At 40.2% G+C, this 27,970-nt stretch overlaps 1 protein-coding gene across 1 annotated transcript in view; it reads left to right on the top strand.

Annotated features, from left to right (window-relative positions):
• The window catches only part of LOC128663464 (vesicle-associated membrane protein 5), a 54,320-nt gene that overhangs the window by 5,960 nt on the left and 20,390 nt on the right, over positions 1–27,970 (top strand). Inside the window, exon 2 of the mRNA XM_053717806.1 lies at positions 13,285–13,422. Coding sequence (XP_053573781.1) covers positions 13,285–13,422 — 138 coding nt within the window. The remainder of the gene's footprint in view (positions 1–13,284; positions 13,423–27,970) is intronic.

The following is a 27,970-nucleotide window of genomic DNA, read 5'->3' as shown; positions in this document are numbered from 1 at the left end:
TTTAATTGTGTGTGGTAGTGTATATGTGTGTGTATTGTATCAGTGTGTGTGGTGTGTCTTTATGAGAATGCGTGTTACTTCCTTTTACAACACTTTCAAGTTTGACTACAATCAGGACTAAAGTACACACACATTTTAGTCACATTGCCAAAAATTGCAGATATCCTGTTATATATTACTTCAGAAATTTTCAGACCAAGCATAAAAAAATTACCACAGAGGTATGTAAAATCATGGCACTGGGCCTTGGGGAAAAAAAGTTTGAAGAACCCTGGTGTAGAGTATAGTTTGCAGTTTTTCAAGATGTTAAGAATTCCATCTAGATTTAAAAAAACACAGTGCCCCCACTTAAAAATACAAATAGAAACTTAATACAATTTTGAAGGGTTCCAAATGAGAGCCTGGCTTCTCCTGCCAACAAAAATCAAGCAAAATCCAAACTATTCTACCTTTCTTAAATAGAAATAGGAAAGTTGTGCTGGCTTTTGCTTATAAACTAGTCTGTAATACTGAATGTAGCATATAGTGTCTGTTGTATTGTGCTTGGTTATGTAAGGATTAACAAGGGTCTTAGAAAGGTCACTGGATATGTTTGTATTCATTTAGATGGCTTTTTCTTTTTTGATGACTTGCATTGGACCCCTAGATATCAAACTCACACAGACACATTTAATTTTGACAGTGAAACAATGAAATGCCAATTGACAGTGACTATGACTATTTTGGTAGTCATGATTTGATCATTTTGAAATATGCTTGTATACCATTTTATTTGAGACTTGACAGTGACAAATATGTACACTCAATAGCTGCAGTGTTTAAAACTGTGTGTTAAGAGGACCAATAAAGTGTTCTCCACAAAAAAATAAAAAATTGCCAGCTGGGTGGCATTATGAAGTAGCCTAGCGGGGGGCAGTGTAATACTTTGCAATATTATAACATTTTATGCTATTTATCAGTGTTACTTAAAGGGACATGAAACCCAACCTTTTCCTTCATGATTCAGATAGAGTATAACATTTTAAACAACTTTAATCTACTTCTATTATCAAATTGGTTTAATTCTCTTGGTATCCTTTAGGGATGCACCGAAATTTCGGCCGCAGAAAGTTTCGGCCGAAAATTGCATTTTCGGCTATTTCGGTTTTTGTTTTTTTTTGCCTGTTATTTTCGGGAAAATTATTGTGTAGCATGTTTCAAATTTGATGCTAGCCTAGAGCTGCTATTTAAGTTTATTACTTGACTTACTGTTCTGCATATAATGAGTTTTCTAGGACTATACTTTATTTGGATAATTAGTAAAAAAAAACTGTTAAATATGATTCTGTTACATAGAACTAAATGAAGAATAATACAGTATATTGATATTTATAATTGTTTTAAGTAGGGATGCACCAAAATTTTGGTTCCAGAAACATTTTGGCCGAAAATGGCATTATTTTTTGCCTGTTTTTTTTTTTTCTTGGTAAAATTATTGTGTAGCATATTATTGTTTTAAGATCTTTTTGTCCAATTTTAGTGTGTTACTTTCAATAAAAGTGTGGGCTTTTTTATTGGCTCTAATTATGCAAAAATAAATAAATACATTTGAAAAAATACATTTTCGGTATCAGTTTCGGTTTTCGGCCAAGTGCATCCCGGATTTTCGGATTCGGTTTCGGTCCAGAATTTCCATTTCGGTGCATCACTAGTATCCTTTGTTGAATAGCATAACTCAGTAGGCTCAGGAGCTTGACTCTAGCTGCTGATTGGTGGCTGCACATATGCCTGTTTTCATTTTCTTACTGATGTGTTCAGCTAGCTCCCAGTAGTGCATTGCTCCTCCTACTTATCAAGAGAATGAAGCAAATTTGATACTAAGGGCCAGATCTATTAAAGGGACATTAAACACTTTGAGATGGTAATATAAAATGATACATTGTATATAATAAAACAACTCTGCAATATACTTTCATTATTTATTTTGTCCTCTTTGTCTGTAATTCCATTCTGAAATTGTGAGCTTTTCAGTTCCTGTTAGAAATGGAAGTGCAGAACACTGTTAAATCCAGCACAACCATTGGCTGCACACTCTAGTGCCCTATTTATAACTGTCTCTAATTGGCCACAGCAGAGAAGGTAACACAAGTTACAACATGGCAGCTCCCAGTGTTTTATAGACACTAAAACTTTACACTTATTTTGTCTCTTTTTAAACAACTAATGAAACTTTAAAATAAACATCTGCATGTTAGTCATGGACTAATCTTTTCTTTGAATGCATCATTCTATCTAGCATGTATTTAGTGTTTAATGTCCCTTTAAGTGAGAGCAGCTCAGTGCGGCAAACGCTTCCAACAAATAAAGGAGCTTTTCAGTATGAAGTATTTTATACTTCAGGACTGAAAGTCCTCTTTATTTGTTCCAATGGTAAATCCTAGCGTTTCACAAACACTAGGAATTACAATCACTTTAATAATAATATTATTATTATTATTATTAATAATAATAAAATAATGTTTACTAATCAGCTGATTATTTAACCTGTGCTCTAGTTCAGTTATTCTCAAAATCGGGCCTGTTAGGAAGGCCTTAGGACAGTTTTGAAAATCCGTGGGGTGGAGAAAACTGGATGTGTTTTAACACATTAGAGCATTTTATTATTGCACTAGCATGTGCCATTATCTTTACCTTATCTTTTTAGAGTTTGGTAAATAAAATGGCGTTGATGAAAATAGTCAATTTGAAGAAATATCTCAACAGGACCATGCTCTTATTGAAAATCACTAAGAGATAACTCTGTTTAGTTCATAAGTAACTAGATATTTTCCCTATTATTTGCCTTGTGTTTTCAGCTCATTTATGGTTACTAGAAACTAAAATAAAATGTGTAGTAAACTATAAAAACCGACTATGCGAACACTTACAAGTAAAGCATAAAGTAACGTGTGATATGTAGTACTGAAATGACATTAGCACAATCATTTAACTTTTATTAACATTGAGTACATCATTCTTTCAGTTTTCTTTTTTAGTCTCACAGTTTGGTTATTGCGTTTAGTAGGAGCCACTTTGTCTGTTGTTAAGAGTTTGCTATGAATTGTTTATATTTTGGAAATTATGGCCTTTGTTCCTGCCCAACATTTTCATTTCCAATTATATCTTATGATAAGAGGAAGTTTGCAAGCTTAAAGGGCCACTGTAAGTAAATATTTTCTATGCCTGTTACTAACTAACTATCCCAAATACGCTTTTTATCAATAGCATTTCATTAACATATCTCTACCGTATATTAGAAATCTTGTCTGCAAATTTAATTGTTTTCCAAACCCACTCCGTGGGTATCCTTTGCTCTGTACCAATCCGTTTACAATACCTAGGTTTCAAAATGGCGCTTTAAACACAAAGTTATTGGTTTAAGTATTTTGAACACGCAGTGCTGAAAATAGTGGGCAGGATAATGTGACATCATCGGCGAATAAAAGATATAACTTTTAGAACGTTATGAAACTTTGTTTTGGAGAAAATATAGGTCAGTAGGTTTTAATTAATGTTTATTAACTTTAATATGTTAGTTGTTTAGCTTAAAAATTATAACAGAAAGTGATCCTTTAAAAGTACATCTAAATCCTCTTGCTTATAAACAGGTAGATTATGAGTTGTGCATTCGTGTTTTAACGCTGAAATTTTTTTAATTTCAGCATTAAAACAGCAACGTAGCCATTATAAGTCTTGTCGGTTTAGCTGTACCGCAAGCCTTTTAGCCTGTAACGCAGCGCCAGTCACGCACTTCCTATAACGTCAAGATCCGTACCGGCATCTGAGAGCAGTAGTTATGAGTTTTTCGCTACAAAACTGTTACATAAAACTCATAACTAATCTGTTACAAAGTACACTAAACACCCATAAACTACCTATTAACCCCTAAACCGAGGCCCTCCCGCATAGCAAACACTATTTAAATATTATTAACCCCTAATCTGCCTTCCGCCCACATTGCCCCCACTATACTAAAGATATTAACCCCATTCCACCGCTCCCCAACAGTCACCACCGCCACTATATTACACCTATGAACCCCTAAACCGCAAGCACCCCACAACAAAATATACTAAATTAAACTATCGACCTCTAAACTGAAAGCCCCCCACATCGCAATAAACTAATTTAAACTAGTAACCCCTAACCCTAATGCCCCTTAACTTTATATTAAAATTACAATTTCCCTATCTTAAATTAAATTAAAACTTACCTGTCAAATTAAAAAAACTTAGTTTAAACTAACAATTAAACTAATATAACTATTAAACTAAAATTAAACTAACTACCAATTAAATAATCTATATTACACATTAGAAAAATCCTAAAACTACTATAAAAATTACAAAGTATCTAATTACAAAAAATAACAAATTAAATTATCAAAAATAAAAAAGAATTACACCTAATCTAATAGCCCTATAAAAATAAAAAAGCCCACCAAAAATAAAAAAACCTAGCCTACAATAAACTACCAATAGCCATTAAAATGGCCTTTTGTAGGGCATTGCCCTAAGTTAAACAGCTCTTTTACCTGTAAAAAAAATAATAATACAAAGACCCCCCAACAGTAAAACCCACCACCCAACCAACCCCCCAAAATAAAAAAACCTAACTCTAACAAAAACCTACCCATCTACCCATTGCCCTGAAAAGGGCATTTGTATGGGCATTGCCCTTTAAAGGGCATTTAGCTCTTTTAAGAAAAGCCCAAACCCTAAACTAAAAAAAACCCACCCAAAAAACCTTAAAAAAACTTAACACTAACCCCTCTTTAGGTACTCAGTTGCTGAAGTTCCTCTTGAACGATCTTCATCTCGGCGGCTCCATCTTCATCCTGGCGGCATCTTCTATCTTCAGCGCGGAGCGGGTCCATCCTGAAGACATCCAGCACGGAGCATCCTCTTCATACGGGCGCCGCCGTATACTGAATCTTCAATGCAAGGGAGCCTTTTCAAAATGGCATCCCTTGCATTCCTATTGGCTGATTTGATTTTGGAAATTCAAATCAGCCAATAGGATAAGAGCTACTAAAATCCTATTGGCTGTTCAAAACAGCCAGTAGGATGAGAGCTTCTAAAATTCTGTTTTGGGGTGGCTTTTTCTTTTTAGAATAGCCATTTTTTATTTTTAATGGGCAGCAAAAGAGCTGAGTGCCCTTTTTAAGGGCAATGCCCATACAAATGCCTTTTTCAGGGCAATGGGTAGATTAGGTTTTACTTTATTTTTATTTTTTGGGTTTGGGGGGTGGGGGTTTGTATACTGTTAGAGAGTGTTTGTTTATCTTTTGTAGAAAAAGAGCTGATATCTTTAGGGCAATGCCCTACAAAAGGCCCTTTTTTATTGTAGATTAGGTTTTTTTTTTTTTTTTTTTTTTTTTTTAAATGGTATTAGAATAGGAATAATTTTTATTGTTTTGGATTATTTTCTTTTTTTTTGTAATGTTAGGTTTTAGTGTAAGGCAGCTTAGGTTTTATTTCACAGGTAAGTTTGTATTTATTTTAACTAGGTAGTTTGTTAGTAGTAACTATTTACTAACTAGTCTACCTAGTTAAAATAAATAAAAAGTTACCTGTGAAAACAATAAAACCTAAGCTAGCTACAATATAACTATTGTATAAGGGCGTCGATATCAGGAGAGGCAGATTAGAGGTTAATACCTTTTATTTATGTGGCGGCAATATCGGGAACGGCAGATTAGGGGTTAATAGATTTGTGGGGGTTTATGTTAGGGTGTTAAGTTTAAACGTAACTATTTTTTTTTCCCCATAGACATCAATAGGGCTGCGTTACGGAGCTTTTCATTCCGCGCTTCAGGTGTTTTTTTCTAACCCATTCTCCCCATTGATGTCTATGGGGAAAACGTGCACGAGCACATTAAAACAGCACTTGTATTTTGTGTGGTATGGAGCTCAACGCAACCATATCGCACGCACAAGCCGGCTGTTTCAAAACTTGTAATGGCAGCGCTATGGAGGGTGAAATTACGCAACTTTTGTTGCGTTCGTTAAATACCCTCTAACGTGCATAACTCTTAATCTACCTGAAAGTATATTAACCCCTAATCCGCCATTCACCCACATTGCAATCTACCTAATAAAAGTATTAACCCCTAATCCGCCATCCCCCAACATTGCAAAGTAACTAATGAAGCTATTAACTCCTAAACCACCAACCCCCCACAATGCAAATGTGACGGATAGCCCGGCTACCCCATCTGGGTAGCTCCGCCAAATGGGTCCTACTTCCTTCCTGCCGACTGATGCCCGACAGCACCAGTACTCAGGGTCCCACCCTATGGCAGACTCCAGCTACCCCGACTGAGTAGCTCTGCCAGAGGGTCCTTCCTTTGCCTGCAACAGGCTGCTATGTAGCCCAGGAAAGTGATTTTAGCTGGAGCCCATCCAAATAACTAGACAGACTAGCCTTCAGGTTAAACAGGAACTGATTTTATTGAAAACACACACTCCTTTTATACAGACAGCTCATCTTGATAAGACCCTGGACAATCCCACTATTTTCTCGCCATTCCCGCCCCTCCAGACTGACCGGCGCCTCCATAGGAGCCACAGTCCCACATAATCTCAATACCTAGGGGTGGCGGTTTCAGGGTGATCCCGGTGGAGCGGCGGCACTTCCAGGGTGTCATTTTAAAGCTCTTGATCCCCAGATTTCACAGTCCAAAAATCAGCATGATTAGTTACTGGGGATCGGAGTTACAGTCCGTTGAATGTATGGGTTTAGGGGTGTCCAAAACCCCCGGTTCCCAAAGGAGCTCCCCTCCGGTAATTCCCCCACCTCTTGTCCTCTCTAGGGGCTACTAATCCCCAAAAGAGCGGAGCTCTGGGGCACATGGTTGCTGGAGCGACCAGGGGTAAAGTTAGCGGGTGTCCTGCTGTCCGACCGGGAGTTCCAGGAGCCTGGACAGTCTGAGAGGGGTTAGGTGGGTGTCTGTGGTGGGGCGGCTAACCAGGAGTTCCAGGAGCCAGGCCAGCCTAGGAGGGTTTTCCTGGTCATACCCCAGCTCTTCATAAACAAGCAAACCAAAGCTTCCACTGAGAAACAACAGGGGTGAGGTTGTAGGGGGTATGGATTTAACCCTTGCAGCCCAGTATCCGTGACAGCAAATAACTAATTTAATTACTAAGCCCCCTAACCTAACACCCCCTAAATTAACCTCAATTACCTAAAATTAAAAAATACTAAATTACAATTATAATTAAAAAAAACTAACATTACTTTAAAAATAAAAAAACTAAGTTTAAATTAATCTAAAATTACAAAAAAATAAAATCTAACATTGCAGAAAATAATAAACCAAATTATCAAAAATTAAAAAATTAAACCTGGGGGCGGAGCCAACTACCGAAGAGGAGAGACGTTTTACTTCAGAGCTCCTGAAGCCTGGCTGTTAAAACTTTTATTTATGGAGATTTAGGAACCTATATATATATTTTTGCATCACGCTATGAGGATGGAGGAATCTTCCACATGCCTCAATTCTTTATTGGAAAGCCTGCTTGAGAAAGCTGACAGTTATCACAACTTATGATCTCTCATTCAGGAACCATGTCGCCAAGATGGCGTTTCTCGCCTTTCCATCTCTGATATCCACATGGCTGACCGGACAGCAGACTTACTGCCTACTCCACACTTTATTGAGAGACTGCAAGAAAGGCAGCTTGAATGTGGTTTGACCGATCTTTTACCTGGGAATGCATATTGTGACCCGACGCAAACGCACTCTACTGGCCAGGTCTGCATGGGGGCCGTTGTATCAGGCTCAGTGAGATTCCACCAGACCACAGCTGCGCAGAGCTCATGGCCCTGTCTGTCTCCTCACTCAAGCCTGCAAATATTGTCAAAGCCCAAGTTACTTGAGACACCGGACGATGCAGGGGGCTATTGCGAGCACTTAGGGGAGAACTTTTACCTGCCATTTAAGATTACTAGATTCTCCGGGGAGGATCGCCCAGAAGCCCTTAACTTCTCCATTGGGGTTAAAGCTCTTACTCTGGAAGATCTCCTCTTTGATTCTGCCTAAAGATAGCTCAGGACTTCACCTTTCCCTGCCTTCGCAACTAGCTCAAGGCAAATCACCACAGGAGACTCACAGAATGGGTGTCATGCTTCGTAGTTCTATACTGAAAGGCCCGTATAATCCGGGTGGCCGGTTTCCCTACATACCGAGCATGGGATATGATGTGAGGTAGATAAGTAGTTTTTTATCATAGTTGTGCAGCTGGACTCAAGAGGGTTTGATACTCTATTACCCTACCTCCTTTTTTTTATTTTATTCTACTCCTTTAGGGGCAAGCTTTGGACATTTGTTCTAACAGCGCATACCTCCTCATATTACAAGCGCTTTTTTTTTTTTTCACCTAAATGACTAAATTAGACTCTACCTCACGAGCCTAGTTAATACTCTCATGTTTTCTGCAATATATTTCAAATTGGCCTAATTTTACCTGCTGTTTTGGCAGGTGTGCATATGTTTTTATGCTCCCTCTATCTAAGTGCAAAGGTTTTGTTAAATGTGGTTGTGTTTGTATTAAGAAATAATTACTTTACTCTAGCTAAACTAGCCCCTAGTGACACTTTTCTAACTAAATATTACTTGTCAGCATATAGTGTTCATATTAGTGCAGCTTGTTAAGTTTAGGTATGCACTAAATTGTTCTTAGGTTCACTGTTTTCTGTACATATACGTTTTGTTCTCTGGCCTCTATACCATGCTGGAAACTTATATGTCTCAAAATGGAACCTTAGGGGATTTTCCCCAGATATGACCTCCCTAAGGGCTATACTGACTTCATCCCAATAGTTATCCCTAGCCTGAGTAACACAGTTAATAGATTATATGTCCTAAGTATAAATGGGAAAATGTTTGCCTACAAAGCTTAATTACCTAGTATTTCTACGGGGTTTTGGTATATTTTTGTGTATGACCTTGACACTCTGAATGCTTATGGGATATGTACATGTTACAGCCATTAATAGTTAAGTTGTGATGGTTACTTATATTTAGGCTACCATAGTTAGAGAAAGGCTCATATTAAAGCTACATTACCTGATAACTTACTCTGATAAAATAGTGGACCATCCAGAATATTTCCTATAAGATCACCATAAGCCACTACTATTTTATAGTTTAATACTTTTTCTACCTTTTTTATATTTGTTAGCGATTATTGCTGCTTTACCCACTATAGGGAATGCTATATGACGCAATATAGTTCATTGAGTTCTTACTAGGACCCTTCTTACTTTCCTAATGGTGCTCTTCTATATGATTGTTTTAATGTGACAAATGCTATATTTAGTTATTACTAAACAGAGTTAGCTAGCCTTGTAAAGTTTACTGTTGACATTGCATACATTATGGTAGTGTTTTGTTTGAAGTCTTAACGTGAAAAGATATATACTATTCATATATATGTTGGTTGCAATTAGCTATGGTCCCTAGATAATACCTAATTTGTGGTTCCTCTCTTACTTTATAGGGGCATAGATTTAAGTGTCATATAGACTCCAAGTCCTTCTAGTGGGCTCTCATACGTGCATACTCTAAGGGACGATCAAAAATGTATTCCTCATTTCTCACCTAGGTTTTTCTCTTAACTACCTAACTCATTGATTGCTACCACGACTTTAAGCTTTTTAGCCCTGATCCTAAATAAAGAGTACACAACAGGTCCCATACATCCTAGCATTATGTAGACTTGACCTCCTAATTCACTCTACCATATCTTATGGTAGTTATTTATTGATACCTTCTACCTGTTATGACAAAACACCTAAGTCCCATTAAAGCTTTCTGTCACATTACTTGTGCAAGAATGACATAGTCGATAACTTTTTAAATTAGAGAAGTTTTACTTCGTAATCTTAGAGCAAGCATCAGTTGTATGCACTGTGCCCTGCTATTGGACTTCTCAGGTTAGGAACTGCCCCTAAAACAGTTGTTTATATAAAATTCCTGTAGGGGCTATAGGGTAATCCTCTCGTTATTTATTTTTACAGGCTTACACTACCTAGGACTATGACTTTGCTGATTTCAGGACATTAGCGGTTTATACATATTATACAACAGTGTCGTGTCCTACTAGCCCTGATGCCATTCTTCTCCAAAAGATGGATGATATACATATATATTCACATTCCAATAGCTCCGTTATAACTCATATTTCTTTTTGTATGGATCCCCATATTTACAAACCTGACATGCTGACTGGCTCCGCCCTCCACTTCCACCCCCCCTCCCTATTCTATTTCGAGCGGCTCTTGCCGCTGCATTCCCCCCCATTTACCATAAAGCTTACTCCCCCTTGGCCCTAATTTTACTTGAATAGATACTCTACTTTACTTTTTATACGGCACAGAGAGAATCATTATTGTTTTTATTACCTTTATTATAAAACGGAAGTCTCACTTTAGATCGCCCGAATCTTATAATAATGTTTGAGCTATATGGATACATAATGCCCTGTCTACAGGGTTTTTTTTTTTTCTCTTCTGTAATTCTTATCTAACGATACTGTATATGCACTTTTTTGTAAATGTTTTGGGGCATACCCTTTATGTTGTATATGTTTATGACTTCAATAAAAATTGTTTAAAAAAAAAATAAAAAAAATTAAACCTAATCCCAATGAAAATAAAAAAGCTCCCCCCCAAATAAAAACACCCCTTAATCTAAACTACCAATAGCCCTTAAAAGAGCCTTTTTTAGGTCATTGCCCTAAATTACACAGCTCTTTTACATTTAAAAATACTAAGCCCACCAAACCCCCCAAAATAAAAAACCTAACACTAAAAAAACCTAAGCTATCCATTTCCCCTAAAGGGGCATGTGTATGAGCAATGTCCTTTAAAAGGGCATTCAGATCTTTTACAATCCCATTAAAACCCTAATCTAAAAAACAGACCCTCAAAAAATAAAAAAAATCCTAAATCTAACCCCCAAATAGGTACTCACCGTTCCTGAAGTCCGGCGGACTAGGTCTTCTTCCAGGCAGCAATATCTTCTTCCAGCGCTGCAACCTCTTCTATCTTCATCCAGGACCAAGCAGGCGCGGAGCTGAGGTGACCGCGGAACATAAGACTAGCGACCAGGGCCGGACTGGGACCAAATATAGGCCCGGGTATTTTAAGGCAAAGCGGCTCTCCCATATACACACACACATCAGATACATTCCGATGCATGCATGAGACATACACACACTCATATGCACGCACATTACACATACATACACTTGTGTATGAATAATGGCACAATACTTTTATTATTAGTTGCGATGTGGGGGGATTGCGGATAGAGGGGTTTTGACGTGCCGTGTTTATTTTTGGGAGGCGGGTTAGACTTTTACTGGAAAATTTTCTAAGTTTCTAAACTGCCGTAAGTCACTGGCAACCCCAGAAATGTATTTCTGGACATCGCTAGTTTATCCAACTTACGGCAATTTATAAACAGCCGGCGGGGTTTATGTGATTCCCCGATGTGCAGGGTAAAATTACGGGCGACGCAGGTTTTCAGCAGTTACGCTGAAGCCTGCGACGTATATGTAATCTCGCCCCTGGTTTACAGCTTTTACTTTTTTACCTCTCTAGGGAACGTGGGACAAGCACAATTTTTACACAAAAATGAAAGGTGTTTAATGTCCCTTTAAAGTGATGGTAAACTGTAGCATTTTTGAAACACTAGTCTGCATGTAAGGATAAAATAAAAGTACATTCATAATTTTTATTTAAACATGCGCTAAAATTGTATCTGTAGCGAAGGAAAGAAGGCGCCAAATAGGGTGATATCGCTACAAACAAATATAATGGCAAAGTGATAAAGAATATTACTCACAAGCCAAGCGGCACTGAATTGTGCCTTCACAAGCGGACCGGGACCTCAGCGTCGCCCGGAAGACCAACCAAGGCAAAATCCAATCGATGGTCAGGAACACGCTACCGACAGCCAATCAGGGCCCGAAGCGGCAACACACCTTCCTTTCAAAACCTACGGGTCTCTACACTTCCAGCTGGGAATAGATGATACACCACAGGTGCCGGGAAATTACTCCAGTTCCTTGGTAGTCGTAAAGGAAATGAAAAGTGGATAAAGGGGAGAACAAACTCCAGCAGGATATATAAAAACAAGTTTATTAAAATGTTTGAAGGCACAATTCAGTGCCGCTTGGCTTGTGAGTAATATTCTTTATCACTTTGCCATTATATTTGTTTGTAGCGATATCACCCTATTTGGCGCCTTCTTTCCTTCGCTACAGATACTACTTACCCTGTCTATATCGGAAGAGCAGCCTGGTTTCTACGATTTTGGAAGCCGTCGATTACCACCTTTGTTTGTTCCCTGAGCGCACCTACATAGGAGGACGACACCCTGAACTGTTTGCTAAAATTGTAACTTTATTTTGTGTCTCTTTCTACTAACATAACCCCTCCACAAAGCTAATTTATTTCACAAGGTAATATTTCCACCTCTTTTCCAATAACTGTGCTAGCCATATGGCACTGAACGGTAGCAGACTAGCTTTTCAGAAATGGTACAGTTTACCATCGCTATTTAAGGACTGATTGCTCATTGGCTGATAAGCAAATCTCCCACTTCTTTACTGGTGCAGAGCGACATGCCTCAACTAGAGATGTTTTCTTCTTAGTATAGACACATCCGTTTAAAAAATAGAAACTAACAAACAAAAAAAAAAAAACTGTTACATCTTTTTAAATGCTGTCTCTTAGATTCAACAAAGTAAAGAAATATAAAAGCACAATGTACTCAGACAAGCAGCTGAGAATGGTGCTTTGCATAGCTGCTGCACGGACATCCTTTCTAATGGCTGCATGTCCTTTGTCTTCCATCCTCCACTGGGCAGTTGATTTCTGCTATTTCCCCTTATTTCTTACAGCCAGTACTCCAGGATTCTTATTTTCAGTATAAAGTGTGGTTTCAACAGGCAAAAGCAGTTAACTCAAATGGAAAAATAAATATAAAGTAACTGTTTGCTAACAAAATAATACTCTCCAGCAGGTAAAATTGATAATTGGAGAGAACATTTGAAAGTGTTCCTTTAACGTGCTACATTTGATTGCGGATTTTCAATTATGTGCGCATTTTAATCAATTAGTTCACACTCAGCCAAAGCGATGATATGATCTTTGGGAAATTTTCGCAAATTTCTTCGTAATGTGACAGTGATGTGTGACATAATAACGATGTAAGGTTGACCAACTGGTAACATGTCCCTCATTATCCCACAGGCGAGCAATAACCTGGAAATGTGTCAGCAAAGCGCAGAGGAAGTGAAAGGTCTGATGGCTGATAATGTCAAGAAGGTCATCGAAAGAGAAGGAAAAATAGCTGATATGGAAGTGCGATCCGATGACTTGCTTAGCATGGTAAGTCATGGCACACTATACAGTCTACTTATTCTTCTCTTCCCTGTTATATCAATATGGCTCCCTCTCTGTCTCACCTGCATTGTCATCCTGTTTCCTTACTGCATATACTACCCCAGAATAATGCATTACTTTTACGGTAATATCTTGCTTTCATTTCCTGCTAACTATTGTCCTGTAGCTGCAGATATTTCTCAGGCTTTATTAAAGGGATATAAAAGTGCAAAAAGAGTATGCTCGGTTAGAGCTTTTTTTATTGCACTATTGCTTGCTTATAATATGTTAGATTCAGCTCTGGAGGAGCAGTGCACTTCTGGGAGCTAGCTGAACACATCAGGCAAGCCAATGACAAGAGGCATGTGTGCAGCTACCAATCAGCAGCTAGCTCCCAATAGTGCATTGTTGCTCCTGAGCCTACTTATGTATGCTTGTCAACAAAGGCAGGGGGTTATTTGTAGGGTTGAGAGCACTATTAGGCTGACATATGCCCTCTTTACTTCTTAATATTTGATGTCTACATTGTCCTACCCTTACCATTTAAAAAAAAAAATTGTGTGTATCACCAACAAAGATAAATAAGATGTAGTTTACAACATTGGTGTGTCCGGTCCACGGCTTCATCCTTACTTGTGGGATATTCTCTTCCCCTACAGGAAATGGCAAAGAGAGCACCCAGCAAGAGCTGTCCATATAGCCCCCCCTCTGGCTCCGCCCCCCAGTCATTCTCTTTGCCGCTCTGAACAAGTAGCATCTCCACGGGGATGGTAAAGAGTATGTGGTGTTAGTTGTAGTTTTTTATTTCTTCTATCAAGAGTTTGTTATTTTAAAATAGTGCCGGTTTGTACTATTTACTCTACAACAGAAAATGAAGAAGATTTCTGTTAAAGAGGAATATGATTTTAGCAGTAGTAGCTAAAATCTGTTGCTGTTCCCACGCAGGACTGTTGAAACCAGAGAACTTCAGTTGGGGGGAACAGTTTGCAGGCTTATCTGCTGCAGGTATGATCAGTCATATTTCTAACAAGACATGTTAATGCTAGAAGACTGTCAGTTTTCCCTTAAGGGGTAAGTAAGCCATTTTCTTAGACTCATAACAGATTAAGGCTTATTAATGGGCTCTATACTGGTTGACACTATTGTGGGCTAAATCGATTGATTTATTTCATATTTAGATGGATTTTAGAGTGTTTTGTGTAATTAAAAGCACTTTTGGGAACGTTTTTATTCGCCTGGCATTTAGTTAGACTACTATTTCAGTCAGAAAGGCCCCTTCACTCTGGTATGCAGAGGAAGGAGGCCCCGTTTTCGCGCCTCAATTGCGCAGTTTACTTCCATGGCAGTGCATGCAGCTTCATGTGAGGGGTCCTGTGGCTACAAAAACGGACTCAGGAAGGTTTATTTCAGTGCTGAATAACTCTCAGGGAAGGTAAAAAGCCGCAGCAAGGCTGTGGCAGTGATTGTAGTGTACAAAAATTGTGGAATTGAACAAATAGCTCCGGTTTGCTCATTTTAAGGGTCAAAGTCTTGAAACTTGGTGTGCAATACTTTCAAGGCATTAGGACTCTGGGGTGAAAATTTTGTAAAAATCGGACATTGCCTTCATTGTTTTTCAAAATATCAGAAATAAAGTGTGCCTGTTTATTATTTAAAGGGACAGTAACGCTTTTCTTTAAAAACGGTTTTATTGCATTATTAGCCTGCCAAATTCTGTCTAACATGTCTATACCTTCAGATGGCTTATGTTCTGTGTGTATGAAAGCCAAGGTGGTTCCCCCTATTAATGTATGCGCAAATTGTGTCATAGCGTCCAAACAAAGTATGGACAGTACTGTCACATTGAATAAGATTGCCCAAGATGATTCTTCTAATGAAGGTAGTGGGGATAGTTCTTCATCCTCTCCTTCTGTGTCAACACCAGTTTTGCCCGCGCAGGCGATACCTAGTACATCTAGCGCGCCAATGCTTGTTACTATGCAGCAATTAACAGCAGTAATGGATAATTCTATAGCAAATCTATTATCCAAACTGCCATCCTACCCTAAAAAGCGTGATAGCTCAGTTTTAAATACAGAAGATGAGCAGGTTGGCGCTGAGGACAATTTATCATTTATACCCTCACATCAATCTGAATTGGCAGTGAGGGAGGGTCTGTCTGAGGGGGAAATTTCTGATTCAGGAAAAGTTTCTCAGCAGGCAGACACTGATGTCGTAACATTTAAATTTAAGTTAGAACATCTCCGCGCCCTGCTTAAGGAGGTCCTAACTACTCTTGATGACTGTGATTCTTTGGTAATTCCAGAGAAATTGTGCAAGATGGACAAATTCTTAGAGATCCCAGTGCACGCTGATGCTTTTCCGATACCCAAGCGGGTGGCGGACATAGTGACTAAGGAGTGGGAAAAGCCAGGTATACCTTTTGTTCCACCTCCTATATTCAAGAAAATGTTCCCCATTGTTGACCCCAGAAAGGACGCATGGCAAACAGTTCCTAAGGTTGAGGGGGCAGTGTCAACGTTAGCTAAGCGCACAACTATTCCTATTGAGGACAGTTGCGCTTTTAAAGATCCTATGGATAAAAAATTGGAAGGATTGCTAAAAAAGATATTTGTTCAGCAAGGTTTCCTTCTTCAACCAATCTCGTGCATTATTCCTGTCACCACGGCAGCGTATTTTTGGTTCGAGGAACTGGAAAATTCGCTCCAAAAAGAGACTCCATATGATGAAGTCATGGACAGAATTCACGCACTAAAGTTGGCTAATTCCTTTATTTTGGATGCCGCTTTCCAGTTGGCTAAGTTAGCGGCGAAAAATTCAGGTTTTGCAATAGTGGCGCGCAGAGCGCTTTGGCTAAAATCATGGTCGGCGGATGTGTCGTCCAAGAATAAATTGCTTAATATTCCTTTCAAGGGTAAGACTCTTTTCGGGCCGGAATTGAAAGAGATTATTTCAGACATTACTGGTGGAAAGGGACATGCCCTCCCACAGGATAGGCCTTTCAAGGCTAAGAACAAATCTAATTTTCGTTCCTTTCGCAATTTCAGGAACGGACCGAATCCTAACTCAGCGGCCTCCAGACAAGAAGGCAACTCTTCCCAGCCTAAACCAGCATGGAAACCATTGCAAGGCTGGAACAAGGGTAAACATGCCAAGAAGCCTGCTGCTGCTACCAAGACAGCATGAAGGGGTAGCCCCCGATCCGGGACCGGATCTAGTAGGGGGCAGACTTTCTCTCTTCGCTCAGGCTTGGGCAAGAGATGTTCCGGATCCCTGGGCACTAGAAATAGTCTCTCAGGGGTATCTTCTTGAGTTCAAGGAACTTCCTCCAAGGGGAAGGTTCCACATGTCTCGCTTATCTTCAGACCAGATAAAGAGACAGGCATTCTTACATTGCGTAGGAGACCTATTAAAAATGGGAGTGATAAACCCAGTTCCAACAGTGGAACAAGGTCTGGGTTTTTACTCAAACCTGTTTGTAGTTCCAAAAAAAAGAGGGAACTTTCAGGCCAATTCTGGATCTAAAAATTCTAAACAAATTCCTCAGAGTTCCATCATTCAAAATGGAAACCATTCGGACAATTTTACCAACAATCCAGGAGGGTCAATATATGACTACCGTGGACTTAAAGGATGCGTACCTGCATATTCCTATCCACAAAGATCATCATCGGTTGATGAGGTTCGCCTTTATGGACAAACATTACCAGGAGTTCCCTGTCCCCGTCAACAAGAGTTCCCTTTTTGGGAACAATAATAGATTCTGTAGAAATGAAGATCTTCCTGACAGAGGTCAGAAAGTTAAAGCTTCTAAACGCTTGTCAAGTTCTTCACTCTATTCTTCAGCCTTCCATAGCTCAGTGCATGGAAGTAGTAGGATTAATGGTTGCAGCAATGGACATAGTTCCTTTTGCTCGAATTCATCTAAGACCATTACAACTGTGCATGCTCAATCAGTGGAATGGGGACTATGCAGACTTGTCTCCCCAGATTCAAGTAGACCAGGTAACCAGGGATTCTCTCCGCTGGTGGTTGTCTCACGATCACCTGTCTCGGAATGAGTTTCCGCAGACCAGAGTGGGTCATTGTCACGACCGACGCCAGTCTCTTAGGCTGGGGTGCGGTCTGGGACTCTCTGAAAGCTCAAGGTCTATGGTCTCGAGAAGAGTCTCTTCTTCCGATAAACATTTTAGAACTGAGAGCGATATTCAATGCGCTCCTGGCGTGGCCTCATCTAGCAAAGGCCAAATTCATAAGGTTCCAGTCGGACAACATGACGACTGTAGCGTACATCAATCATCAGGGGGGAACAAAGAGTTCCTTAGCGATGAGAGAGGTATCCAAGATCATCAAATTGGGCGGAGGATCACTCCTGCCACCTATCTGCAATTCACATCCCAGGAGTGGACAACTGGGAGGCGGATTATTTGAGTCGTCAGACTTTTCATCCGGGGGAGTGGGAACTCCACCCGGAGGTTTTTGCCCAGTTAACTCAACTATGGGGCATTCCAGATATGGATCTGATGGCGTCTCGCCAGAACGCCAAGGTTCCTCAATACGGGTCCAGATCCAGGGATCCCAAGGCGACACTGGTGGATGCATTAGTGGCGCCTTGGTCGTTCAACCTAGCTTATGTGTTTCCACCGTTCCCTCTCCTTCCCAGGCTTGTAGCCAGGATCAAACAGGAGCAGGCCTCAGTGATTCTAATAGCCCCTGCGTGGCCACGCAGGACTTGGTATGCAGACCTGGTGAATATGTCATCGGCTCCACCATGGAAGCTACCTTTGAGGCAGGATCTTTTAGTACAAGGTCCATTCGAACATCCAAATCTAGTCTCTCTCCAACTGACTGCTTGGAAATTGAACGCTTGATTCTATCTAAGCGTGGGTTTTCAGATTCAGTCATAGATACTCTGGTTCAAGCCAGAAAACCTGTAACTAGGAAGATTTACCATAAGATATGGCAAAAATATATCCGTTGGTGTGAATCCAAGGGATTCCCTTGGAGTAAAATTAAAATTCCTAGGATACTTTCCTTTCTCCAAGAAGGTCTGGATAAAGGTTTGTCAGCTAGTTCCTTAAAAGGACAGATATCTGCTCTGTCTGTTTTGTTACACAAACGTCTGGCAGCAGTGCCAGATGTACAGGCGTTTGTACAGGCGTTAGTTAGAATCAAGCCTGTCTACAGACCCATGACTCCTTGGAGTCTAAATTTAGTTCTTTCAGTTCTTCAGGGGGTTCCGTTTGAACCCATGCATTCCATAGATATTAAGTTACTATCTTGGAAAGTTCTGTTTTTGGTTGCTATTTCTTCTACTAGAAGAGTTTCTGAATTATCTGCTTTGCAGTGTACTTCTCCCTATCTGGTATTCCATACAGATAAGGTAGTTTTACGTACCAAGCCTGGTTTTCTTCCAAAGGTCGTTTCCAACAGGAATATTAACCAGGAAATTGTTGTTCCTTCTCTGTGTCCGAATCCAGTTTCAAAGAAGGAACGTTTGTTACACAATCTAGATGTGGTCCGTGCTTTAAAGTTCTATTTAGAAGCAACAAAGGATTTCAGACAGACATCATCCTTGTTTGTTGTGTATTCTGGTAAGAGGAGAGGGCAGAAAGCTACTGCTACCTCTCTTTCTTTTTGGCTGAAAAGCATCATCCGATTGGCTTATGAGACTGCCGGACGGCAGCCTCCTGAACGAATTACAGCTCATTCTACTAGAGCTGTGGCTTCCACATGGGCCTTCAAGAACGAGGCTTCTATTGATCAGATCTGTAAGGCAGCGACTTGGTCTTCTCTGCATACTTTTGCCAAATTTTACAAATTCGATACTTATGCTTCTTCGGAGGCTATTTTTGGGAGAAAGGTTTTGCAAGCCGTGGTGCCTTCCGTTTAGGTAACCTGGTTTGCTCCCTCCCTTCATCCGTGTCCTAAAGCTTTGGTATTGGTTCCCACAAGTAAGGATGAAGCCGTGGACCGGACACACCAATGTTGGAGAAAACAGAATTTATGTTTACCTGATAAATTTCTTTCTCCAACGGTGTGTCCGGTCCATGGCCCGCCCTGGTTTTTAATCAGGTTTGAAAAATTTCTTTCTTTATACACTACAGTCACCACGGCACCCTATAGTTTCTCCTTTTTCTCCTAACCGTCGGTCGAATGACTGGGGGGCGGAGCCAGAGGGGGGGCTATATGGACAGCTCTTGCTGGGTGCTCTCTTTGCCATTTCCTGTAGGGGAAGAGAATATCCCACAAGTAAGGATGAAGCCTTGGACCGGACACACCGTTGGAGAAAGAAATTTATCAGGTAAACATCAATTCTGTTTTTCCTTTTAGCTGCCATTCAGTTTGAGTTATGCTTATTTTAGAGCCCCAATCTAATCCCTTTGGGATGGTGTTTAACTGTGAGAGAACACCCTTTTATTTACATCAGTCAGCTGTACACATACATTTTGGCTCTAATCCAGCTTTGTTTGAACAAACCAGGAACATGCTATTTTCTACAATAGTACTTAGCAATAAAATAGCAATGTCCTTAAAGGGATATGAAACAGTGCTCCTAGACCTATAGTAAAAACAAATATGATAAATCAAAGTAAACATAAAAACAGATTGTGTAAAAAATAAATAAAATCAGCAACAACTTGTTTTCATGCAAAATTACCACTGTAGCCCCTAGCCTTGGGGAGATGATAGGACTGACAACATTATATCCTCTTCTGAGCATGGGCAAGAAACTACCTGTTTCTCTTGTATTCACTAAACAGTACTGGCCTGATGATCAAAAGTTTGCCACTAAAATGTGGAAAACCATGTTTAGCCGCACAGGGCCAGTCTTAGTGCAATTATCAAAGAAAATGGGCTATCCCTGCAAGTGGCCTAGGGTTGCCACTTCAGCCATGTTTTCCTGGACACTTATGAGGTATACATGCTGCAGGGTGTGCAGGTAGGGACATGAATTTCAACTCTGGAAAGCACTCAAATAGTGACACTAAAGAGTGCCATTCATGTTCCTCTCTGCAGTTCTCTGCAGCATGTATAACTCATCTGTCAATGAAAATATGGCCGACGTGGCAACCCTAGAATCGCCCATATAAATAATGAGCTCTCGGCTATGTAAAAGTTCACAATGGAAAACGAAGTACACAGGGAGAACCCGCTGTATGTTTAAACCTTAATATTATGCCTAATAAAATCAAAATATGCTGTTTTCACTGGACTTTACCTTTTTAAAATAGCTGTTATTTCTGTAAACATAGGTTTTCTTTTCAGAGTAATTAATGTTTTGAGTATTTTGATAAAAGCTTACTCATCACCTTTTAATTAGAGCCAGAGAGCTTTAGATCATCTGGCCCTAAACCAGCTCATGTTACTCTAAAAGATTTATGACATCAGCAGCTAGATAAGCCTTCCTGTAGGGCTGTGCCAGGATGTAATGGTCACTGCACAAATTAAGTTTAAAAAAAAAAAAATCCTTTTAAAATGATGGATAAAACATTTTGCAATTATTTCTATTAAGTATAACCCAGTGCTTAGTGCTTTTTTATTACTATGAAACATACTGTTTTATATCTCTTTAGATTACATAGATTAATACCAAACTTTTTTTTTTAGACTTTTAAAATAAAGTGCACAGGTTTCACCAGCTTATTTACATGTATTCTCATTTTTCTGTTTTATTGCAATAAAAAAAAAAAAATGAAGCCGTTGACTTGCACATCAAAGCTCATGCGGTCAGCTTCCTTTAAGCAGAAACAGGTGTCAGATGCTGGCTTTGTTCCAACACCCAGTAATACTCCAGGAAATGATGTAGCTCAGCCCTGGTGTTTATAGTAAAGGTGATGTTCACTTATGCATGAACAGGAAAACCAGCCGTTAGTCTTCATGTAGCTTTTTGTACACCATATGCATACACAGGTTCTCTCTAACTCTGGTGAGCAGTGTACAGAAGAAAATAAAAAGAGAACTCACATTTGCAAATAAAATAAGCAAATAGTATTAATGAAAGATCCATGCAGTGATTGGTATAATAATATCATTTTAAAAAAAAACATAATTTATGCTTACCTGATAAATTCCTTTCTTCTGTAGTGTGATCAGTCCACGGGTCATCATTACTTCTGGGATATTACTCCTCCCCAACAGGAAGTGCAAGAGGATTCACCCAGCAGAGTTGCATATAGCCCCTCCCCTCTACGTCACCCCCAGTCATTCGACCAAGGACCAACGAGAAAGGAGGAACCAAGGGTGTAGTGGTGACTGGAGTATAATTTAAAAATAATTACCTGCCTTAAAAACAGGGCGGGCCGTGGACTGATCACACTACAGAAGAAAGGAATTTATCAGGTAAGCATAAATTATGTTTTCTTCTGTTAAGTGTGATCAGTCCACGGGTCATCATTACTTCTGGGATACCAATACCAAAGCAAAAGTACACGGATGACGGGAGGGATAGGCAGGCTCTTTTATACAGAAGGAACCACTGCCTGAAGGACCTTTCTCCCAAAAATAGCCTCCGAGGAAGCAAATGTGTCAAATTTGTAAAATTTGGAAAAAGTATGAAGCGAAGACCAAGTTGCAGCCTTGCAAATCTGTTCAACAGAGGCCTCATTCTTGAAGGCCCAAGTGGAAGCCACAGCTCTAGTAGAATGGGCTGTAATTCTTTCAGGAGGTTGCTGTCCAGCAGACTCATAAGCTAAACGTATTATACTACGAAGCCAAAAGGAAAGAGAGGTTGCCGAAGCCTTTTGACCTCTCCTCTGACCAGAGTACACGACAAACAGAGAAGACGTTTGTCGAAATTCCTTAGTTGCCTGCAAGTAAAATTTTAGGGCACGAACTACGTCCAGATTGTGTAGTAAGCGTTCCTTCCTCGAAGAAGGATTTGGACACAAAGAAGGAACAACAATCTCTTGATTGATATTCCTGTTAGTGACTACCTTGGGTAAGAACCCAGGTTTAGTACGCAGAACTACCTTATCCGAATGAAAAATCAAATAAGGAGAATCACAATGTAAGGCTGATAACTCAGAGACTCTTCGAGCCGAGGAAATAGCCATTAAAAATAGAACTTTCCAAGATAACAACTTTATATCAATGGAATGGAGGGGTTCAAACGGAACGCCCTGTAAAACGTTAAGAACAAGATTTAAACTCCATGGTGGAGCAACAGTCTTAAACACAGGCTTAATCCTCGCTAAAGCCTGACAAAAAGCCTGAACGTCTGGCACTTCTGACAGACGTTTGTGTAACAGAATAGACAGAGCTGAGATCTGTCCCTTTAATGAACTAGCAGATAAACCCTTTTCTAAACCTTCTTGTAGAAAAGACAATATCCTAGGAATCCTAACCTTACTCCAAGAGTAACCTTTGGATTCACACCAATATAGGTATTTACGCCATATTTTATGGTAAATCTTTCTGGTAACAGGCTTCCTAGCCTGTATTAAGGTGTCAATAACTGACTCAGAAAACCCACGTCTTGATAAAATCAAACGTTCAATTTCCAAGCAGTCAGCTTCAGAGAAGTTAGATTTTGATGTTTGAAAGGACCCTGTATCAGGAGGTCCTGTTTCAGAGGTAGAGACCAAGGTGGACAGGATGACATGTCCACCAGGTCTGCATACCAAGTCCTGCGTGGCCATGCAGGTGCTATCAGAATCACTGATGCTCTTACCTGTTTGATTCTGGCAATCAATCGAGGAAGCATCGGGAAGGGTGGAAACACATAAGCCATCCTGAAGTCCCAAGGTGCCGTCAGGGCATCTATTAGGACTGCTCCTGGATCCCTGGATCTGGACCCGTACCGAGGAAGCTTGGCGTTCTGTCGAGACGCCATGAGATCTATCTCTGGTTTGCCCCAACGTCGAAGTATTTGGGCAAAGACCTCCGGATGAAGTTCCCATTCCCCCGGATGAAAAGTCTGACAACTTAAGAAATCCGCCTCCCAGTTCTCCACTCCCGGGATGTGGATTGCTGACAGGTGGCAAGAGTGAGACTCTGCCCAGCGAATTATCTTTGATACTTCCATCATTGCTAGGGAGCTTCTTGTCCCTCCCTGATGGTTGATGTAAGCTACAGTCGTGATGTTGTCCGACTGAAACCTGATGAACTCCCGAGTTGTCAACTGGGGCCAAGCCAGGAGGGCGTTGAGAACTGCTCTCAATTCTAGAATGTTTATTGGCAGGAGACTCTCCTCCTGACTCCATTGTCCCTGAGCCTTCAGAGAATTCCAGACGGCACCCCAACCTAGAAGGCTGGCGTCTGTTGTTACAATTGTCCAGTCTGGTCTGCTGAATGGCATCCCCCTGGACAGATGTGGCCGAGAAAGCCACCATAGAAGAGAATTTCTGGTCTCTTGATCCAGATTCAGAGAAGGGGACAAGTCTGAGTAATCCCCATTCCACTGACTTAGCATGCACAATTGCAGTGGTCTGAGGTGTAAGCGAGCAAATGGCACTATGTCCATTGCCGCTACCATTAAGCCGATTACCTCCATGCATTGAGCCACCGATGGGTGTTGAATGGAATGAAGGGTGCGGCAAGCACTTTGGAGTCTTGTTAACCTGTCCTCTGTCAGGTAAATCTTCATTTCTACAGAATCTATAAGAGTCCCCAGGAAGGGAACTCTTGTGAGTGGAACGAGTGAACTTTTCTTTTCGTTCACCTTCCATCCATGTGACCTTAGAAATGCCAGTACTAACTCTGTATGAGACTTGGCAGTTTGAAAGCTTGAAGCTTGTATCAGAATGTCGTCTAGGTACGGAGCTACCGAAATTCCCCGCGGTCTTAGTACCGCCAGAAGAGCACCTAGAACCTTTGTGAAGATTCTTGGAGCTGTAGCCAATCCGAATGGAAGAGCTACAAACTGGTAATGCCTGTCTAGAAAGGCAAATCTTAGATACCGGTAATGATCTTTGTGAATCGGTATGTGAAGGTAAGCGTCCTTTAAGTCCACTGTGGTCATGTACTGACCTTCTTGGATCATGGGTAAAATTGTCCGGATAGTCTCCATTTTGAATGATGGAACTCTTAGGAATTTGTTTAGGATCTTTAAATCCAGGATTGGTCTGAAAGTTCCCTCTTTTTTGGGAACCACAAACAGATTTGAGTAAAACCCTTGTCCCTGTTCCGACCGTGGAACTGGATGGATTACTCCCATTAACAATAGTTCTTGTATGCAGCGTAGAAACGCTTCTTTCTTTGTTTGGTTTGTCGACAACCTTGACAGATGAAATCTCTCTCTTGGAGGAGAGTGTTTGAAGTCCAGAAGGTATCCCTGAGATATTATCTCTAGCGCCCAGGGATCCTGGACATCTCTTGCCCAAGCCTGGGCGAAGAGAGAAAGTCTGCCCCCCACTAGATCCGATCCCGGATCGGGGGCCCTCAATTCATGCTGTTTTAGTGGCAGCTGCAGGCTTCCTGGCCTGCTTGCCCTTGTTCCAGGACTGGTTAGGTCTCCAGCCTTGTCTGTAGCGAGCACCAGATCCTTCTTGTTTTGGAGTAGTGGAAGTTGATGCTGCTCCTGCTTTGAAATTCCGAAAGGAACGAAAATTAGACTGTCTAGCCTTAGGTTTGGCTTTGTCTTGAGGTAGGGCGTGGCCCTTACCTCCTGTAATGTCAGCGATAATTTCTTTCAAACCAGGCCCAAATAAGGTCTGTCCCTTGAAAGGTATATTAAGTAATTTGGACTTAGAAGTTACATCAGCTGACCAGGATTTTAGCCACAGTGCTCTGCGCGCCTGAATGGCGAATCCGGAATTCTTAGCCGTAAGTTTAATTAAATGTACTACGGCTTCCGAAATGAATGAATTAGATAGCTTAAGTACTCTAAGCCTGTCTGAAATGTCGTCCAGCGTAGCTGAACTAAGATTCTCTTCTAGAGACTCAATCCAGAATGCCGCTGCAGCCGTGATCGGCGCAATGCATGCAAGGGGTTGCAATATAAAACCTTGTTGAACAAACATTTTCTTAAGGTAACCCTCTAATTTTTTATCCATTGGATCTGAAAAGGCACAGCTATCCTCTACCGGGATAGTGGTACGTTTAGCTAAAGTAGAAACTGCTCCCTCCACCTTAGGGACCGTTTGCCATAAATCCCGTGTGGTGGTGTCTATTGGAAACATCTTTCTAAATATCGGAGGGGGTGAGAACGGCACACCGGGTCTATCCCACTCCTTAGTAATAATTTCAGTTAGTCTCTTAGGTATAGGAAAAACGTCAGTACTTGTTGGTACAGCAAAATATTTATCCAACCTACACATTTTCTCTGGTATTGCAACTGTGTTACAATCATTCAGGGCCGCTAACACCTCCCCTAGTAAAACACGGAGGTTTTCCAGCTTAAATTTAAAATTTGAAATATCTGAATCCAATCTGTTTGGATCAGAACCGTCAGCCGCAGAATGAAGCTCTTCGTCCTCATGTTCTGCAAGTTGTGACGCAGTATCTGACATGGCCCTAACATTATCAGCGCACTCTGTTCTCACCCCAGAGTGATCACGCTTGCCCCTTAGTTCTGGTAATTTAGCCAAAACCTCAGTCATAACAGTAGCCATATCTTGTAATGTTATTTGTAATGGCCGCCCAGATGTACTTGGCGTCGCCATATCGCGCACGTCCCGAGCGGGAGATGCAGGTACTGTCACGTGAGGCGAGTTAGACGGCATAACTCTCCCCTCGTTGTTTGGTGAAATTTGTTCAATTTGTACAGATTGACTTTTATTTAATGTAGCATCAATACAGTTAGTACATAAATTTCTATTGGGCTCCACCTTGGCGTTAGTACAAATAGTACAGGTCTCATCTTCTGAATCAGACATGTTTAACAAACTAGCAAATAAACTTGCAATTTGGAAATACTATACAAGTAAAATACAATGAAAAAACGAACTGTGCTTGAGAAGCACTGAATATATATAACAGATGAAATCAATCAGCTTTGTAAAACAAAATGCAACTTAGCAAAGGCTTGTACCCAGTAGCAAGGAATAACTAACCCTGAGGCATAAAAAAGTTAAAGAATAAACGTTTTTTATCACAGTCAACTACAATCTTACAGCTCTGTTAGATTACTTCCCTCAAATTGGCTTTGAAGATCTCTGGGTTCTGTAGAGATAAACCGGAACATGCAGGAAAAAACAATGAGCTTTTGACTGAAATTTTTGATGCGTAGCAAAAGCGCCAAAAAAGGTCCCACCCCCTCACACACAACAGTGAGAGAGATAAAAAACTGTAATAATTAGATCCAGCAACTGCCAAGTGGAAAAATAGTGCCCAAACATTTTATTCACCCAGTACCTCAGAAAATGAAAACGATTTTACATTCCAGCAAAAACGTTTAACATAATTAAGAGTTATTAAAAAGCCTGTTGCATTGCTATTAGGCTAAGGTCTTATATACACAGTGTAATTCCAGTGAAGTACCATTCCCCAGAATACTAAAATGTAAATTATACATACATGATATAATGTCGGTATGGCAGGATTTTCTCAGCAATTCCATTGTTAGAAAATAAAAACTGCTACATACCTCTTTGCAGAATAAACTGCCCGCTGTCCCCTGATCTGAAGTTTACCTCTCCTCAGATGGCCGAGAAACAGCAATATGATCTTAACAACTCCGGCTAAAATCATAGTAAAAACTCTGGTAGATTCTTCTTCAAACTCTACCAGAGAAGGAATAACACACTCCGGTGCTATTAAAAAATAACAAACTTTTGATTGAAGAAATAAACTAAATAAAATCACCATAGTCCTCTCACACATCCTATCTAGTCGTTGGGTGCAAGAGAATGACTGGGGGTGATGTAGAGGGGAGGGGCTATATGCAACTCTGCTGGGTGAATCCTCTTGCACTTCCTGTTGGGGAGGAGTAATATCCCAGAAGTAATGATGACCCGTGGACTGATCACACTTAACAGAAGAAATGATATTTTGTAAACTGCAAAGCAAAATTAGCTGGGCATCAAACTCATTTTATATATGCATAGTATATGAAGCAGCTAACACTAGATTTTTCTTTGCATAAATGTTTTGTAGACGATCCATTTATATACATACATTTTTTTTTTTTTAATGTATAGTTTTGTTTATTTTTAAATAACATTGCGCTGATTTTTAAACTCCTAACCCATCCCCAAAGTTTTTAGAAGTAGACTGTTGTCTACCTACTCCAACTTGCTCCTGTTTGTGTAAAGGGTCTTTTCATATGCAGGGGAGGAGGGAGTGTTTTACCTTTTTGCTTTCCAGACCATTTCAGTTGGTGTCCCCACCTAACCTTTTCAACAGTGCTTCTAAGTAAGTTTTTAAAAGGTTTTATACTGGCTTTTTAGATCCGTATCTGTGCATGTAGGCAACTTTGTATTTAAAGAGAACTACTACTGATTGTGCTCAAGGGCAGGGCATTCCTCACCTTTTGTATAACTGAATAATTGCACCTACAACTGCTATTTTCCCCTACTGTACTTGTTTGTATATTACTGTAAAGTTTTTATTCTTTGTATAGCGTAATCTGCTGGCGCTTTATAAATAAATGATGATGATAATAATAATAATA

This window comes from Bombina bombina, chromosome 6 (genome assembly GCF_027579735.1).
Source record: "Bombina bombina isolate aBomBom1 chromosome 6, aBomBom1.pri, whole genome shotgun sequence".
NCBI lineage: Eukaryota > Metazoa > Chordata > Amphibia > Anura > Bombinatoridae > Bombina > Bombina bombina.
This window is presented reverse-complemented; position numbering and strand designations above follow the sequence as displayed.